This window comes from Nelumbo lutea, chromosome 2, assembly GCF_056320005.1.
Source record: "Nelumbo lutea isolate HS-2025 chromosome 2, American lotus-T2T, whole genome shotgun sequence".
Lineage (NCBI taxonomy): Eukaryota > Viridiplantae > Streptophyta > Magnoliopsida > Proteales > Nelumbonaceae > Nelumbo > Nelumbo lutea.
Window position 1 is genome coordinate 57,918,628 of NC_142685.1, and position 16,288 is coordinate 57,934,915.

A 16,288-nucleotide genomic window follows, 5' to 3' on the forward strand; every position below is an offset into this window, starting at 1 on the left:
TTTTTTTTTGGTTCGGCGCCTGATATTCCAACCCAGTCTTGGTCAAAACTCACAAGCCAACCTATAAAAGGTTTTAACTCAGCAACCCACCCTCCATTAAAGTTTAACCCAACTCTGTTAATGGGTCTAGTTAGCATGCCCAGATGTCCTCTTCTCTTCACTCTTTGTTGCTTCATCCCGATGTGGAGGATGATCTGTTGGAAGGTTGTATGATTGCTCCTTCATCTTTACCATTATTGATTGCTCTGCTTTTAGATTATAAAATGGAACAATGAAACAAAGTTACAACTTCAGTGGGAACTTAATTGCAAAAGCTAAAAAGTAATGAAACGATAAGAATAAAAGATTAAATCTTGACCTTGATTTGGATTTTGGGAACCCATTTACACCCCCTCACTGGTTGTTGCTTGTCCCTGTTTCCTACTTCCATACTCAATTGTTCTGAGTCCGAGCATCATCTACATGATTTATATCATCTTCTGGGATAAAGAATGATGGATCCCATAGGCGAGCGGTCGGGATCAAAAAAAATTTCTTTGCTGAATGGACCGAGCTGACTCAGGAACTCTCTCGACTGGATCGTAATTCATATGGTGTGTGAAAAGCAATGAATCGGATATTTCGTCTACCGCCTGCTCGGGATCCGATCAGTAATAGAAAGATTATGTGAAGCCTATGAAACTCAGAAACCACCTATTTGTTATTAGGAGTAGGTGGAGTTGAAGGGATGAGAAGACATGCAACGGATATCAACATGTATCTGTTAAACAGTAGTTGCAGAAACCCTCTTCTCATATGAATGTTATACTATAAATACAATTAAAGTTAATTAAGATGAACTTTTGGAGAATTCAAACCTCCATATCACATCAGAAAAAAGATATACCAATTTGAAAAAAGAAAAGAGAGAGAGAATCTCCATCAGAGCACAAGCAAGAAGTTTGAAGTCCAAGAACAATCTCTTTCTCTCTCTCTCTCTCACTCACAGACACACTCAAGAGAAACTACTGTCTACTGTACACACTAAACAATTCACCCTAATTAAATATCTCATATCAACAAAATCAGACGGACAAGGTAGAGGATAATGAGAGGAAAGTCATTGGAGAACCCTTTGATACTTGGTGGAAGAATCAGAGCCTTCACAGACTATTAGATCCCTCTTCCTTTTATTGACAATGCTGCCACAGTCGTCGTCACTGATTCCGTTGATAAAGGACTGCTGATGCAGGAGATAGGATGGTGGAGGTGGTGAAGGGATGGCCACCGGCGGGATATCTGTGGAATCAAGCCGTGGAGGGGGGTATCGCCACTGAGGAAGAGGTCCGGCCAGGAGTAGCGTCTGAAGTAGGGGCCCAGCTTTCATTACTGCCTGCAAAAGCTTCCCTTTCTCTGGCAATGGCTTCTTTGGTACTAGTTGTACTGTCGTTATTGTTGTTGTTGCAGCAGCTGCTGCTGCTGCTGGGGGCAATGGTGGAAGTAGGATTGGGTCCATCACCGGAGATGATACGATGCTTTCTTCACAATCTGATGAGGATATTCCGGTGTTGGAGTCTCCACCTCTTCTGGTCTCATCATCAATGCTGGAGACTCCAGACAAAGGAGTTGTTTGTTGGGGTTGTTGGTAAAGCTGCTGTTGCTGTTGTTGTTGCTGCTGCTGGAGAAGCAAGAGCTTTTCCATGAGTAGTGTTTGGCATTTGTCTTGGGCTTCGTCTCTTTCCCTGATGGCTCTGCTTAAGAGGTCTTTGAGATGGGTTATTTGATCTTCTCTCTTCCTTATCTCTTCTTGAGCTGCTACCCTTGTTGTTTCTAGCTCAAGAGTTGTGCACAACAGAGAATGCCGCAGCTCCTCCTCAGTCTGTATATGCAAATTACAGAGAACATAACCCCATTACCAAGCATAATTTATGCACAACTGCTAGAAAGGAACAAAACCCATAAAAAGAACCAGGAAGTTCGTGAACCATATACAAAGAAAACCCATTAATCTCTTACCAAAAGAAGACAAAAGACAAGAAAACAGGAGTGAACCCAGATGAGTTTCCTACCTTTCCTTGGAAGAAAAAACTCCGGCCAAGAAGAGGGCTGCGTTGGCTGTCCATAACCTTGTAATGGGTTGAAACCAAGCACTACAGTCACAGGAAGAATGAGATGGAGGAGGAGGAGAATGTTTAGTGTGCTTCTTCCCCTCTTAATATAACAATGTGATTTGCTTCCTCTGTTTCTTTTGCTCTTCTTTTGTATGCTTTTAATTTTTATGGGAAGGACAAAACGCATAAGTCCAAAAGCCAAAAAAAGCCAAACACACCATCCACATCTCTCTCTCTCTCTCTACACTATACACCAGCAAGGGAACTGTAACTCTGCAAGGGCGGGAATGTAGACCGGCGATAAAAACGGGAGCTAAAGCAAGTTCATATATACGTGAATCTTTCTTTTTAATTTATTTTATATTTTCGAATAAACCAAACAACCATGATTTAAAGCCCTTCTAACATATTATTAAAATAAGCTTGTTTCTAAGTATGATATTGTGTCAACTACATTATAATAAGCTTGAAGAATAATTAACACTAGAATTTAGAAATGGGTTTGCTTTTATTTTCACTAGAAAGAGTTTTTTTTTTTTTCTTTCTTGCTTTGAAATTCGGGAGAATTTTTGTTGTTTCTGGTGTAGTCTTTTTTACTCCAGTGAGTCTTGTGATCCTTGTAAACTGACGGGTTATGGCTTGAGGGTTTGAATTAGATTTCTGGGATCAAAACCATAATCGCCCATGTGATGTGCCTAACATGCTGATCACAGACTATCCACATTCTCTATCTCTATCTCTCTCTTGTCGTCTAGTCGATTGCTGTACCTATTTCAATTAGTCAGAGAAGGGAGCTGGAATTTTCCACCGAAAATTGCTCAGAAGAAAGAAGAATGGCTTCCATTGTATTTGACCGATCAAAGACTCACTATTATTGGATTGGATTGGATTGGAATTTTCAGAAGGAAGAAGAATAATGTCTCCAGAGTATCTGCTTCTTGGTTTTACATATGTAATTATTACAGATTTAATCATGGAGTATGGTAGCACTCTACCTAGTGATTTCTTTAATAAATCAATCTAATTAACTGCAATTTGTTAATGTGGAGCTACCAGCCTAACGCAAGCAAAAGTATAGGATCAACACTTGTTCAATCGTATCATTGTATGTAGTGTTGTATTAAATACTGCCGATTTGTTAGTAAAAGCTCTAATCACTCGCTAAATTCAATCTAGCCACTTAGAACAAATAATTAAAATGGGTCTCCAAAATTTGGAAGCAGATCTTATAGCTTAGAAAAGATGGTCAAAGAAAATAAAAAATATAAAGCATAATGGAAAGACAAAAAAATGGCTCTAAATGGGAAAAAAAATAAAAAATGTCAAAGGGAGAGAATCTAATTAGAGTATTAATCGAGATTTTTAAAACCGGACCGGACAGGGAATCGTTCTGGGTCCAGTTCCCAGGTTGAATGGTCCGACTCTCCGGTTTGAACAGACAGTCCGCTCAGATAAAAAATTAAATAATTAAAAACAAAAAATAGCCAAAAACTATTCTCAATTCAAATGGTTCGACCACTCAGGTCAGTGGTTTGCTTATTGAGTAAGTATTTAATTGCATTTGCAAACTTTATTGAGAAAACGTTTATTGGCGGTGTCACATAGGCATCCCATCAGCAAATGCCTCATCAATTGCATTTGCAAACTTTGGTTTCTGTGTGCCTCTCCCGTTTCAGGAAGCTTCATTTTAGAGCTTCCTGAAACTGGTAGGCATTTATTGGCATTTTGATGGTGTAGTGTCTAATGGCACCTATGTGTCATAAACACTCTCATTAAATATGTTTCTCGGTTTTGCAGTCACACAAGTAATAAACATTTATTGAATAAATGCAAGCGAAACCAAACACCTTACAAACCAACAGTTTTTTTACCAAAAAGTGGTTTGGGGTTAAACAGAACCAGTCATGTGACCAATTCCCAATTTTGCTTGGGGGCCCTTAAAAATAAATAAATAAATAACTCTAGAAGAGCTCTGAAAGCTTTCCTTTAAAATATGTTTTTATGATAACGTCTGAAAAATGTTTGTTTTACAAATTTACCCATAAATCATTATTATAATAACAATAATGAAAATGATTATGATAATACAATGTTTTAGTAAAATAATTAAAACTATTTTTAAATTATTAAAAAAGGTAAATTATTCAAAAAATAAAAAAAATCTTATAATCAATAAAAATGATTTAAAATATTGCAATATGGAAATTTGTTTATTTTCTAAAGGCATTTTTTGTATGTAAAAACCATCTGACCGCATTGAGAGGCTGCCGAACTGCGGAATGGATTAGAGCTCTTTACGGTCTTTGAAGAGGCGATCTTGCACCAAACAACCTCCAACCGCAGAAAAAGCAACTTTTCTGCGATCAAAGGTGCATTTAGTGATACCAAACACACCCTACGCTGGTTTTTGATGATTTTTGCGGGCCTCCGGCTGCCCCTCTTATAAATCCTTTTTTTTTTTTTGCTAATAAAATTCACTTGCCTTTCTCTAAAAAGAAATGATAAATAAAACATGGGCATCTTTATAAATGTGCAAAAAAAAAAGAATAAATCAACTATTAGAGATAAATAAAAACAAAAATTAAACATGTCATTAGGTTTTTGGAGATTGGAGGACCCTCTTGCTAAATATAAACCAGTTCAAAATTGGATGTTGAAATATGATTATCAAAGATGGACAAACATAAAAAATTCACTGCTTCAATGGAGTTTAATTTTACTCCTAAGCCACATCATCTATAAAGATTGTTTGAAAATGCATGGTATGGCTTTTTCATCCACCATGAAAAGAAGCATTCACTCCTTTTTTTAAAAAAGAAGAAGAAGAAGAAGAAATGGAAGCTGTTTCCACTTCAATGGGCTAGCTTTTAAGGGTTATACAGAGGTTTAGAGGTATCTCAAGAACAATTATTTTAGAGGATGAAGGATACTTCCTAAATAGATATACCTTGACACACTGTTGCAAGATTTTTCTAATATTTTTGAAACCTCATCCTTGTTTTTTTTTTTTTTAATTTTCTCACCAATCTCTTCTTGTGAAATGAATTCTAACACCCTAGTTGTGTAAGTAGTGGTGCCTACTGCCTACAAGAGAAAGTAGCATAGAGGGGTTTATAGACTTAGGAATCGTTTTATAACAACTAAAGTGGTTGCAGTGAATGACTTGTATCTTTGTCTTATAGTGAGTAAAAATAATCATATAATAAAATATTGAAGGGTATGATAGTCATTCAGCCATTGAGTAAAAGACAAAGAAATAAGTCATTCAGTTCAGTTCAGCCACTTCAGTCATATTATGAAATGGCAAATGGGCCCTTTGAGATGGTTCCCAAAAAGAAGAGATTGTGGCATGTGTCCTTATGGGTCGGGGGGGGGGGGTGGGGGGGGGTTCAGATGTGAACATTTGTGCCCCATTTCCATCTCCTATAACCTGGAAAGAGGTTAGAGATGATGTTGGTGGTTGCAGCAAATGCTAGACTATAGATCTCCCATGGTTTCTATCTTCTTTTTCTTTATAAAAAGGGAAAGAAAAAGAAAAAGAACTTTTGTAAATTTTTCTTCTTCAGATTCCAATCCCATGGCCCATCCGACAGAAAATAATTGAACGTGCTTGCTATACACTGCCTTTGAGGTCTAGCTTTTTGTAAATGGCATGAGGCATATTCTAGAAACAGAAATTCTTAAGGAAGAGGTATGTCCCCCCTATAATCCCTATTCAATTGGTCAATGATGTTGACCAGAAATTGTGGAATCTCTTATCGGTTCTGAGTTGGAGCGTTTGGGCACTTGTTTATTGTTGATTGGCCCAAAAATAAGAAAGATAAAACTAAATTTTGAATCAACCAGGAATAAGTACTAGGAACTGGCATAAGGTAAGTAAGGTTGTGTTTCTCATGCTTTTAGAGAATTAATTCTGATGAGTTTTTGTAATTCTAAAAATAATTTTTGAATTTGGATGTTGAAATTTGATTATAATTTACATTGAAGGGGATTTAGGATAGGGAGAGAGTAGGGTACATGTGAGGTCCACCTGTCTAACCATGAGCATGTTACACAGGTTTGATTCTACACCTCTATATTGTTGATAAGGCTCAGTTTGGATGGAGTATAAATACAAATATGTAGAGTAAACAACTTTTATTTTGTACATATTTGTGTTTATACTCTTTTCAAACTAAGCCTAAAGATGCAATTTCAGTGGGCTTAAATTGAAATTTTGTCAAAAATTGAATGGATTGGAGAGTGATTAAAGGATTGGGAGAGAGTAGGGTGCATGTGAGCTCCACTGACCTAACCATGTGGAGTATGTAGTTACACTGGTTTGATCCCCCACCTCCGTATTTAGAGGGACGTTAATAAGGATGCAATTTTGATGGACTCAGATTGGGATTTTGTCAAATTTTGAATAAACCCGAGCCGAAAACTTGGACTCAATGTACTCCAAAATCTTCAAATTGGATACCTAACTTGCACCCCTAGTGTTTGAGTATCTCAGCTATTGGCCCAAAACTCAATCTTGTTTTGGGTTTTCAACAGAAAAAAATCATATTATTAACCAAACATAACTTAAATATTCTTGTTTGATCCATTGATTCACTCTTCTTCTTTGTTGGAAATTGGAATTGTTTTAATTGCACCTACATTAAAAAAAAAAAAAAAAAAAAAAGCTATCAATGCATACATACATACATGTACTTATGGTGGATTCAGCATTACAAAGATTAGAACATTTTGATGTTACTGTATTTAAAATTGGATTACATGAAAATTAAATGCCTCACTCGTAAGGCTTAGTTGGGAATGAGCACAAATATTTTGTATGTATTTGTAATTTTTCCAAATTGAGCCTAATATGTAAATCAGATGGTTAAACCATCATTTGATTAAACCGATGATGGTCTGTAGCATTAACCATGCATTGCCGTAATATGGATTTTGGAACACCCATTCTGAAGCCCAAGACCTGAGAAGTCGGCAATTATGAATTATGATCTTCTCTTAATATGCCACGTGTAATACCAACGAATCATTAGCTATATTATTAAACTTGCCACGTGTTGAATTCCCAGACAAAGTCACTTTTTTAGGCCGTGGTAAAGTGCAGGAGAGACACTGACAGAGTACGAGATTATTTTATTCATTAGATCCAGCGCTCCCGCAAATCGCCGTTTAATTCGCTTCTCAATTTTCCTAATCAGGTAATAACCAACCCACTTTGCCACGTGGCAAACAGCAATGGGTAAAGCTAGCTTCCACGTATATAATAAAAACTCATACAAAATCTGGGCCCCAGCCTGCTTCACATGCATATGTACTAATGGCAGTGTCGGAACTCGGAAGAAAATCCTAAGACAAATAAATCCAGAGTTGAAAACAAACAAAAGAGAGGTAGATGCCTCTTTTAACAAGTCCCATCGCCATCAGACCCCCAGAAACACCTTTCCTTTCTCTCTACCTGCCTCACTTTTTCTCTGCTTCTTGCACTGCCCGAGAGGCCTAGACAACGGCAAAACTCACCAATAAAGTCCAGTCTCTGGGTGGGCCGTCCAGTCTCTGCTTCTTGCACTATTCATCAAGCACTCACGTCCAGTTTACTTGCACATTACATTAGTCTTCATTACTTAATTTCTTTTTCAACAATAATGTAGGCGCCTAAGATCTCTGGGTGTTGGTTAGTTCGTCGCGATCACTTTGAAAAACAATAAAAATGAATTAAATAAAAGAAAGTTTGTTATCCACCTAGATTAAATATAAGGCTTATTTTGATAGGTTTTAAGGGCTTATTTGTTTCTTAGTTGGAATCAGAATTAGAATTGAAATTGGCTGAAATGGAATTTCATTCCTAAAGAACATAGACGTAATGGTCATTTTCTCAAATGGAAAAATATTATTTCACTGAAAATGGGAATAGGATTCTGATTCTGATTTTAAACCTCTATTCCCGTTAACCAAACGGGCCCTAAATTTATTTAAAATATAGAATGGAAAATGAGAGATTAGATGCTTTTGTAGAAAAGCAGGAGACAGCAAAAATCATTGCAAGATCCCTTTTCCCCACACCATCCCTACTATAGCCTCGTGCTATAATTAATTAATGAATATTTTTTATACATATTTTACCAAAAAGCTTATTATCATATGCCATTGAGATCAACTCCATCAGCACCGTATCTAGTGGAGTGGACCCCATCGGCCCCATTAACTCGGGAGCAGTGTGATCTAGCTTTTGTTTGTTGCTTTAAAGCTATGGACAATGATAGCCACACGGGTCGTATGTCTTCCATTGTTTTTTGTTTGTTTGGAAGGGTTTATTAAAAAAATAGGCCCAATGCATCATTTCAATTCTCAAGTGAGCTGGTGTATATGTGAATGTATGAGAAACAGATCCCACATTGAATAGAAATAACATATATTAAAGACTAATATATACATGCTGATTGACATAGCTTAAGCTTTAAGCTTTCATTGGGAGAGCTTGAGTGCTATCCTAATATTCACTTATATGAGTTTTTGGTGAAAAGTGTTTATTTCAAACAGGAATAATCACTTATTCAACTTTTTTGCCAAACACATAATGTTTAGAAAGTCTGGTTGATAGGGAAAGAAACAAAGGGATTAGTAACGTTGGAGGGTGGAGGCCGGAGGAATTGCTTTTTTCGGTCCGTGCGGTAGGGCAAGTGTGTGGTGTCACGCGGTATTGGGAAGTTGGGACTTGAGAGTAGGAAATTATCACCTTTTTTCGTCGGCATGTGAGGGTGATGAGTGGACGTACTACTACTCCTACTACAACAAAACCCTCATAGCCAGATGAGCTCACAACAAAAATTTGTTCCAATACATTAACATCCTAACCTCACGGTGAGATGTATGGACACAGATGGTGTTGGTACAATTTTTGTTGTGAGCAGATCCTACTCCCACTACAACAAAACCCTCATAGCCAGATGAGCTCACAACAAAAATTTGTTCCAACACATTGACATCCTAACCTCACGGTGAGATGTATGGACACAGATGGTGTTGGTACAATTTTTGTTGTGAGCAGATCCTACTCCCACTTGTAAACCTCCTATGAGCCCATAGATTCTAGTTGGACTCTGTTTTGGGAATCGCATTTGGTCTTTGGGCACAGCAGAAGAGGGCAGAGGTTTGTTTTTTGGTTGGAAGCTCACGGGCTGTATGATATCTACCTCGACTTCATCCACCCCTCTTGCCGTCCTTTGTTGAACAAATCCAGTATATAAATGCAGAGAATGAGAGAAGAGCTTCAGTTTCATTCCATGGAGGCCCACATCATTGCATTTGCTTAAAATGAAAAATGCTTGGGCCTGGCCCACGCTGCAGTCGGCAGAACAGATGGATGAAAACATGATTCAGGTGTGTGTTTTTTGTGGGGCCTAAATAGGACGTCAGAAGTCAAAATCCAAAACTAATTTGACCATAGAAATCTCTTGCTTCTGATCCATCCATTCCAAACATCCAATTTGATGGCTTCTTAAGGTTGTGTTTGGGAGAATCTTGCATAATAAGTCACATTTGATTTGATGACTGCTCTCTTTTATTTATATATACCAGGGATTAATTCTGTCTCTGTGCAAGTACTGTAAATGCATATCATATGGCTGTGATTCCATAAGGTTGTGTTTGGGTTTCAAAAAAACGCGGAATCAAGTCTTTTTTGACTGACAGAATTGTTCTACGACCAGGGTAACAAGGGGTAGCCCAAATCCCAAAACCCCACAAACCCAACTCTAATAATGAGTTAGGATTCCATCAGGAGAAACCAACCAGTTGGAGATTTTACCAGCAAAAGCTACATGGCACCCTCAAATGAAACGATTTAGACTTCTCACCAAATCAGTAGAAATCCCCCCTTCTATCCAATGCCGACATAGTGGAAATCAGGAATCCTTTTCCACTCACTTTCTGTTTTTCTAAGAAACATATACTTCAATGGGAATGGTAGTTTCCATTAGCTTCTACCCATATATACAAGAGTTTACATCGGCGTCCCACTGGGTGTGTCCAACAGCACATCCCAACCGTGTATTGGGAACTTCTCCCAACGACAAATACAGGAGATGTTCTCAATGCACGCTGAGATGTGAATGTGGGACATCTGTGGGGCGCTGATGTAATCTCGAATGAGTGAGTTTTCCCATTCTGAATTCTGGTAGGGAATTGAGATCTATTCCTCAAAGAACACTCCCCACACCGATCTCACAGCCACATCTCGCCATGTAATGATAACATCTCTCATAAATAATAATATATAAATACAGAAGATATTCCTGATGTGCGGCTAATGCATATTGTGAAGTCGGTGTAAGGAGCAGATCCGGACTCCCTGGTGTGTATTGGGAAGTGTTGTAAGGGTGTCATGTAAGTCTAAAAATTAGGTTTTTTAGTCTCAAAATGAAAGAATGTCTCCACGAGGTGCAATGGTTTGCAAGTTAACACCATCAAAAGAGTCAGACAACTCTTTCACAACCCTGTCTACTACTCTACTTAAGAAACAATGTTGTTAGAAGTTAGAACCAGATTGGATGTAAAAATGGAAAGTTTAGCCAATCATGGTTCACTGGTTCAACCATCCTGTCCAGTCCGAGTCTGTTAACACTTATTAGAAAAAAAAGAAAAAGTATATAGAAAATATTGGCTCCTATCCAATTGAAGGACACTGGACATGCATCCAACCAAATGTATTTTTGGCTTTAATTTTAATATTTAGGGGTTTTGGGATTTAAAATTTAGGTTTAAAGTTTAGGAAAAGGATTTAGATATAAAAGTCAAGAGGCTGTCGGACCATTTTGGCCAACCATGGTAGGAGCAAAGTAAAGCCCGTCATCATAAATCAAACTGAAAAACTCAACATGTAGATGTGGATGAAGATTTTCCCTATTAAAAAACAAAGTAATATTTTCATACCTAAACTTTAAGTCCTAAACCCTAAATCTTGCACCATGCATCGATCTGATTTTGAAGATACAATATCCCCTGTCTCCAACACTTCGAAAGAGGAAAGCCAATCAAATCAGTGTTGTACACGGTAAAGCTTGGGCTTTAATTTTGAACCCACACTGTTATGAATAGTGTAGACTATGTTTGGTTTGACAGGAAATAGGAGACAAACAGAGCAGGGTGCACATGAGGTCCACTGACCTTATCACTGAGAAACCTGCAATTATGCAGATTTGATCCCATATCTCCATATGTAGAGGGATGTCAAAGTGACCATCACAGATACTGAATTCATCTGCAGGGTGAGCTTTCCCTCAACATTCTGTTTTTTCTTATTTTCTATCAAACCAAACACAGCCATAGGGTAGAGACCGAGCCAGTAGTTGTAAGTTGTAACCTTTATTAAGATCCAATTTACGTAAAATTTTGCGTGCGTTTGAGATATTGGATTTGTCCCTCTGGTGGCACACATGGGCCAGTCTGGTCCATTTCAGAAATGGACTTGAAATTAGGCTTAGACCCCAAATTTAAAGGTTCAGCATCTGGGCCACGGCCCACGATTGATTCCAAGCCAGAGTAATTTGCAAGCTTAGACCCCAAATTTAAGGAATGCATTTGATCGAGAAGAACACACTCTGGAAGTTCTAAAATTTTGTTGGACTTTTGAAAAATGAAAATTTATCACAGCAAGGATAATAATGGATTAATCATAGTCAAAAACCAAGACTATGAAAACCATAACAGAACCGAACCTGGAGTTGAACTGTCCAAAATTTGGACCTGTTGTCATCAAGATGAAGTCATTGTTAGTTAGCAACAAAAATTGGACCATAAAATCGGATTTTATCTGTTTTTCATTTACTTAAATTCCATTTTAGATGAAGGCATTAAAACTGTATTCATGTTACTCGAATTCTATATAAATTCTAATATGATATATGGTGTGCCTAAGCTTGATCATTCTGTGGAATTTTTACCAAAAAAAGAAAAGAACATTCTGTAGACTTAACTCTGTAATGGTTCTGATAAAATTTTAGAGAACAATCAGGAAAATTCTAAAAACGGATGATTGGATGTCCTTCATAGTGCAGCCATGAAAGTTCATTTTCATCAGTTCACTGGAATCTTGCTAAAAACAGAATCTGTCTCCTTAGAAAACAATATGACTTCACAGAAAGTACAAAATTCATTCAGTTGATTATTTCCTTACCTTTACATCAAATCATTAGGTCATAGGTAGCCTATGTGCGTGCTGAGGAGAAACATTGAAAAAGAAAAGCAAAACCCATGGAGACAAAATAAAAGAACTGCATTGAGAGGTTTTTACCTGTTTGCAAAACTGTAGAAGGAAAAAAAAAAAAAAAAAAAAAAACATCAATTATATATTTTCATCTCTCTGGCATATCATGCCTATCACTCGCAGATGATAGAGAAGAATACACCAAATGTGAATTAGCTAAATTTCACAGTTCCACAAGAAAAAAGGATTGTTACTTCTATAAAATCAATTAGATCACAGGACATAGTGATACAGTAACATGTAGGAAACACAAATGGTTCCACCCCTCTTGTACTACATGGAAAGTTGGTTTCGAATTACTCAGATCTCCGCATTTTTACATTAAGAGGCCTTTCCTTGTAAGATTGAACCTTCTCAGCTGCCCTACGCAAGGGTCTTCCAACTGATGATCTTCGTAACTGTTGAGTTTCAAACTTAGAAAAACTCTTTGCTTCTGCCTCTTCTTTTGTGGTTGACGAGTCCAATAAAGTATGAATATTTTCGTCCATTTGTTCATCAAGCAATTGATGGATTGGAAATTTGGCATCTTCTATCTCAAACAAATCTTCAGTAGGTTCAGGTTGTATAAACCTAGCAGATTGCCTTCTCAAACAAAGTCTGCTAAAGGAACAAAGTTTGTTACTAAGAACAATACTTGATGCAACTATGCATGTAATACAATATAATACATGCTGATTGCAGACACAAACCTTTTATTGTCAGCCTTCTCTTTTGTAGCTACTTGTGCCCCAGCAGGATCTGCAACTGCAGGACATCATTCAGAGTTTTGGATTATGCAAGGGCCCAATAAAAATCAATATACTTAAGCTAGTAACAGAGTCAAGTGCTAGTGATTACAATGGTTCCTTGAATGGCGCCTCCTACTAGGATTGCAAGCCTTCTTATCATCATTAGTTTTCAAGGTCTCTTCTGCTGCTTCCTCACACTTAACCTTAACCTTGTTAATGAAGCACCATAAAATAAAGTAATGGGAATAAGAAGATTGCTGAGAAGCAAGATCAAGTATAAAAGCATAGAAAATACACCACTCATAATATATGCTGAAATACCTCGGTGCTACTGTTTTGGCATGTTGCTTTTTTCTCTTTCTCCTGTGTAAACAAGATGGGTTTAGTAAAAATAACGAGTTTATGCCCATAGCATTCGTCTCATGCAAATGAGAGAAAGGAGATAGATATCAGGCAAACTAACCCCCAGTAATAAATCCTTTGCTTTCAGCAGGGCTACCTTAGACCCAAGCTCATGCTGCATTGCTTTTAGCTGCAAATGAATAATACCATACCAAATAATAGATTTATGAAACTGATACAACATGAAGATTTGAATGGAACTTCCAAAACAGTTGAACTTTAATTTTGCACGTGGCTATCTTGGGAAATCAAATCATACCCTGTCTTTACCCAAGTTCAGTTCCTGCGAAATTAGAGAAATAAAACTAAGAACTTGTGTAAAAAATAGAACGAAATAGTTTTGATTAAGGAGTATGTATCTAGAAAATAAAAGGCATAATTGGTTATTAAGCATGATTAACGTCAACAGACCGTTAACATCTGGCTGTTTGATTGTGCAAGATGCCAATTCTGCTTTTGTAATTTCTGCAAATTCATCCGCAGTTTCTGCAACTCTTGCCCACTCAGTTCAATGATTTTTCTATCGATAAGCATTAAGAAAAGCCCAGAAAAAGAAACAAAAGTTGAACATAGTTACAAGGAAGAAATTACAGATCAAAGATACCATTTGCTTCCAATTAAGACGAAAGCAACGCCAAATAATCATGAAAAAGGATACTTTCTGTCTGCTAGAAGCCGCGTCAGCATAGCATTTTCCTGAGATGACAGGTCCAAAGGAGAAAATATAGTAAGCTAAAGCAACTACACCGAGGGGAAGGGGAGAAAAGAATGAAAGCCTCAAAGAAACCACTAAAAGAAATACCTTACGCAGATGTTCGATGTAGTCGTTCGGCAAAAATGAAACGGGTAATGGCTTGTCATCTTGAACTAGAGTACTTGGTCGATGTTGTGAGTTGGTTATATCTGAGAATCTCTTCCTTACAACGGTTCCCAAGGAAGTTTTCTTGACCATTTTCTCTCCTTTCACATTACCTAACTCTGGAACAATTAGAAAAGGAAAGTTACTCCTAACAAACCCAAACCCTAACCCTAATTGGTAAGCGATAAATGAGATTGCAAACAGAAACCTAGAATGATGAGAGAGGAATAAATAATACCTAGAGTATAATAATCAGTTATGTAACCCTAGAACCCATACATGGGTAAGCATGAATAGGACTGCAAGTTACATAAAATGAGAAGAATATCAAAAAGAAATTACAGGAAAGAGAAGGGGTCGGGTCGTTAAGGTTTATTTGTGATCTATGAAAATGAGTGGAGGAGCAGAAAGAAATGTTTGTCTTCAAATATTCTCGGTAGATTTGGGGAGAAGATGGAGCTTTAAAAAGCTATGGAATCGTATTTCAAATCAAGAAGGAAGTATAATTTGCAATAATTAGAACGAGAGAAGTACCTGCAACTGCAAGTCCACAGTTTTCAGAACCAAGAACGAAAAAGCCCTCCATGGAGGGATCAAGAAATCCCCAACCTTCTGTGTGTGTGTGGGTATGGCAGCTTCGATTTCACTTCACCTGCTGTAAGACCGTGACTGTGAGACGTCGAAAAGAAGACGGTTTGAATTGGGGGGAGGGAAAAGAGTCATCAGAGGGAGAAGGACAATAGAAGAATGGGGGAGGTTCGGTAACCCAACGGCTCTCCGAAGCAAAATCCGGACCTATTTTAAAATGTAAGGACAAGCGAACCAAACCAAGAAGTATCTGATCGACCACCCAATGAGTTGACCTCCCATTTTAACGGTTGAGATTTTACGGGTTTTTATCTTACGACAAAAGCAAAGTCAAAAGACGATGGTGAGATGATAATCCTAACCGTTGAATTAATCCATTTGCCAATCCCAACAATCTACTGTTTCACTATGCTAATGTTTATCGAAAGCGATTAAATAGTCTAATCTCTAATTATGAGGCCAAAAAAAAGGCTTGTTTGGGCATTGCTTATTAGCTGAAAGACTGAAACTGAATGGAAGAGTTTACAAGAAAATGAAAATTCGATGTGACATTACATTGGTCCCGTAGCTCAGTTGGTTAGAGCGTTGGTCTTATGAGCCGAAGGTCGCGAGTTCGAGCCTCGCCGGGACCATTGCCTTAATCCATGAAAGGCAAATTCAATGTGTAAGTGCCTACAACTCCACATGCCTCACAAAAACAGTGTGATTGAACTCATTTGTGGATTTTGAACATCTGATCTGGAGTTAATAGGTTTTAAGATTCATGATTCATCTAGAGGCTGTGAGCTTGGCTTTTGAATTTTGATTTACAAACGGGGCTGCGTTAGAGTTGAGATTGGAGGAATTAATAGGAACTATAAAGAGCTCCATTTGGTGTTTGATGAGTTCGCAGATAAAAATGTTTATAAATTGATCACCCGTTTTACTACAGTGATATTTTAGTCCTTAACACGATTGAGTTGTAACTGCGTTGAAGTTGTACTCTACCTTGCGACTTCAGATCTGCTACCTTGCAGGCAGATGAATGCAGCGGGTACAGGGATTAGGTTTAGACTTTAGAGTTTCAATTTGGTGTATTGGATTTTATAAATCGAATCAAATTATATATAATTATATAAATATATGATGTATAAATATTATATAATATAATATATTTAAATAAAATGTATAAAATTATAAATATATAATTCTCTCATATTTTATAATAAAATAAAATATTCTAAGTTTTAGGGATACTATAATTAGGTTAAACCCAAGGTTTAAAATATCGATACACTTGATACGCCCCTACCGGGGTATCAGGTGAATAGATACTTTTTTTTTTATTTTTTTCGAAACCGGTTCAGGGGGGCCAGTTTAG

General features: G+C 37.4%; 2 protein-coding genes and 1 non-coding gene across 6 annotated transcripts; 1 reads left to right on the top strand and 2 right to left on the bottom strand.

The window, feature by feature from the left end:
* Nucleotides 1-774: 774 nt before the first annotated feature.
* Nucleotides 775-2,227, bottom strand: LOC148870932 (uncharacterized). The gene is made up of 2 exons (XM_088968204.1): nt 2,049-2,227; nt 775-1,858 (listed from the first exon to the last, which is right to left on the bottom strand). The coding sequence occupies exons 1-2, from the start codon at nt 2,100-2,102 to the stop codon at nt 1,100-1,102; spliced, it is 813 nt and encodes a 270-aa protein (XP_088824330.1). The 5' UTR covers nt 2,103-2,227; the 3' UTR covers nt 775-1,099.
* A 10,248-nt stretch (nt 2,228-12,475) lies between these two features.
* On the bottom strand, nt 12,476-15,184 carry LOC148870933 (uncharacterized). Of its 4 annotated transcripts, none has more exons than XM_088968070.1 (11): nt 14,875-15,130; nt 14,579-14,639; nt 14,284-14,459; nt 14,140-14,177; nt 13,893-14,001; nt 13,741-13,764; nt 13,543-13,611; nt 13,401-13,442; nt 13,189-13,288; nt 13,041-13,095; nt 12,476-12,948 (listed from the first exon to the last, which is right to left on the bottom strand). In XM_088968070.1, exons 3-11 carry the CDS (start codon nt 14,431-14,433, stop codon nt 12,648-12,650), a joined length of 888 nt encoding a protein of 295 aa, XP_088824196.1. In that variant the 5' UTR covers nt 14,434-14,459; nt 14,579-14,639; nt 14,875-15,130; the 3' UTR covers nt 12,476-12,647. The 4 variants fall into 4 exon arrangements, with proteins under 4 accessions (XP_088824196.1, XP_088824195.1, XP_088824194.1 ...); XM_088968069.1 differs by having other exon boundaries at nt 13,189-13,291; nt 14,875-15,046; XM_088968068.1 differs by lacking the exon at nt 14,579-14,639 and having other exon boundaries at nt 14,875-15,184.
* A 302-nt stretch (nt 15,185-15,486) lies between these two features.
* On the top strand, nt 15,487-15,560 carry TRNAI-UAU (transfer RNA isoleucine (anticodon UAU)). The gene has a single exon. It is a non-coding gene; the product is annotated as a tRNA-Ile (tRNA).
* Nucleotides 15,561-16,288: the final 728 nt, after the last annotated feature.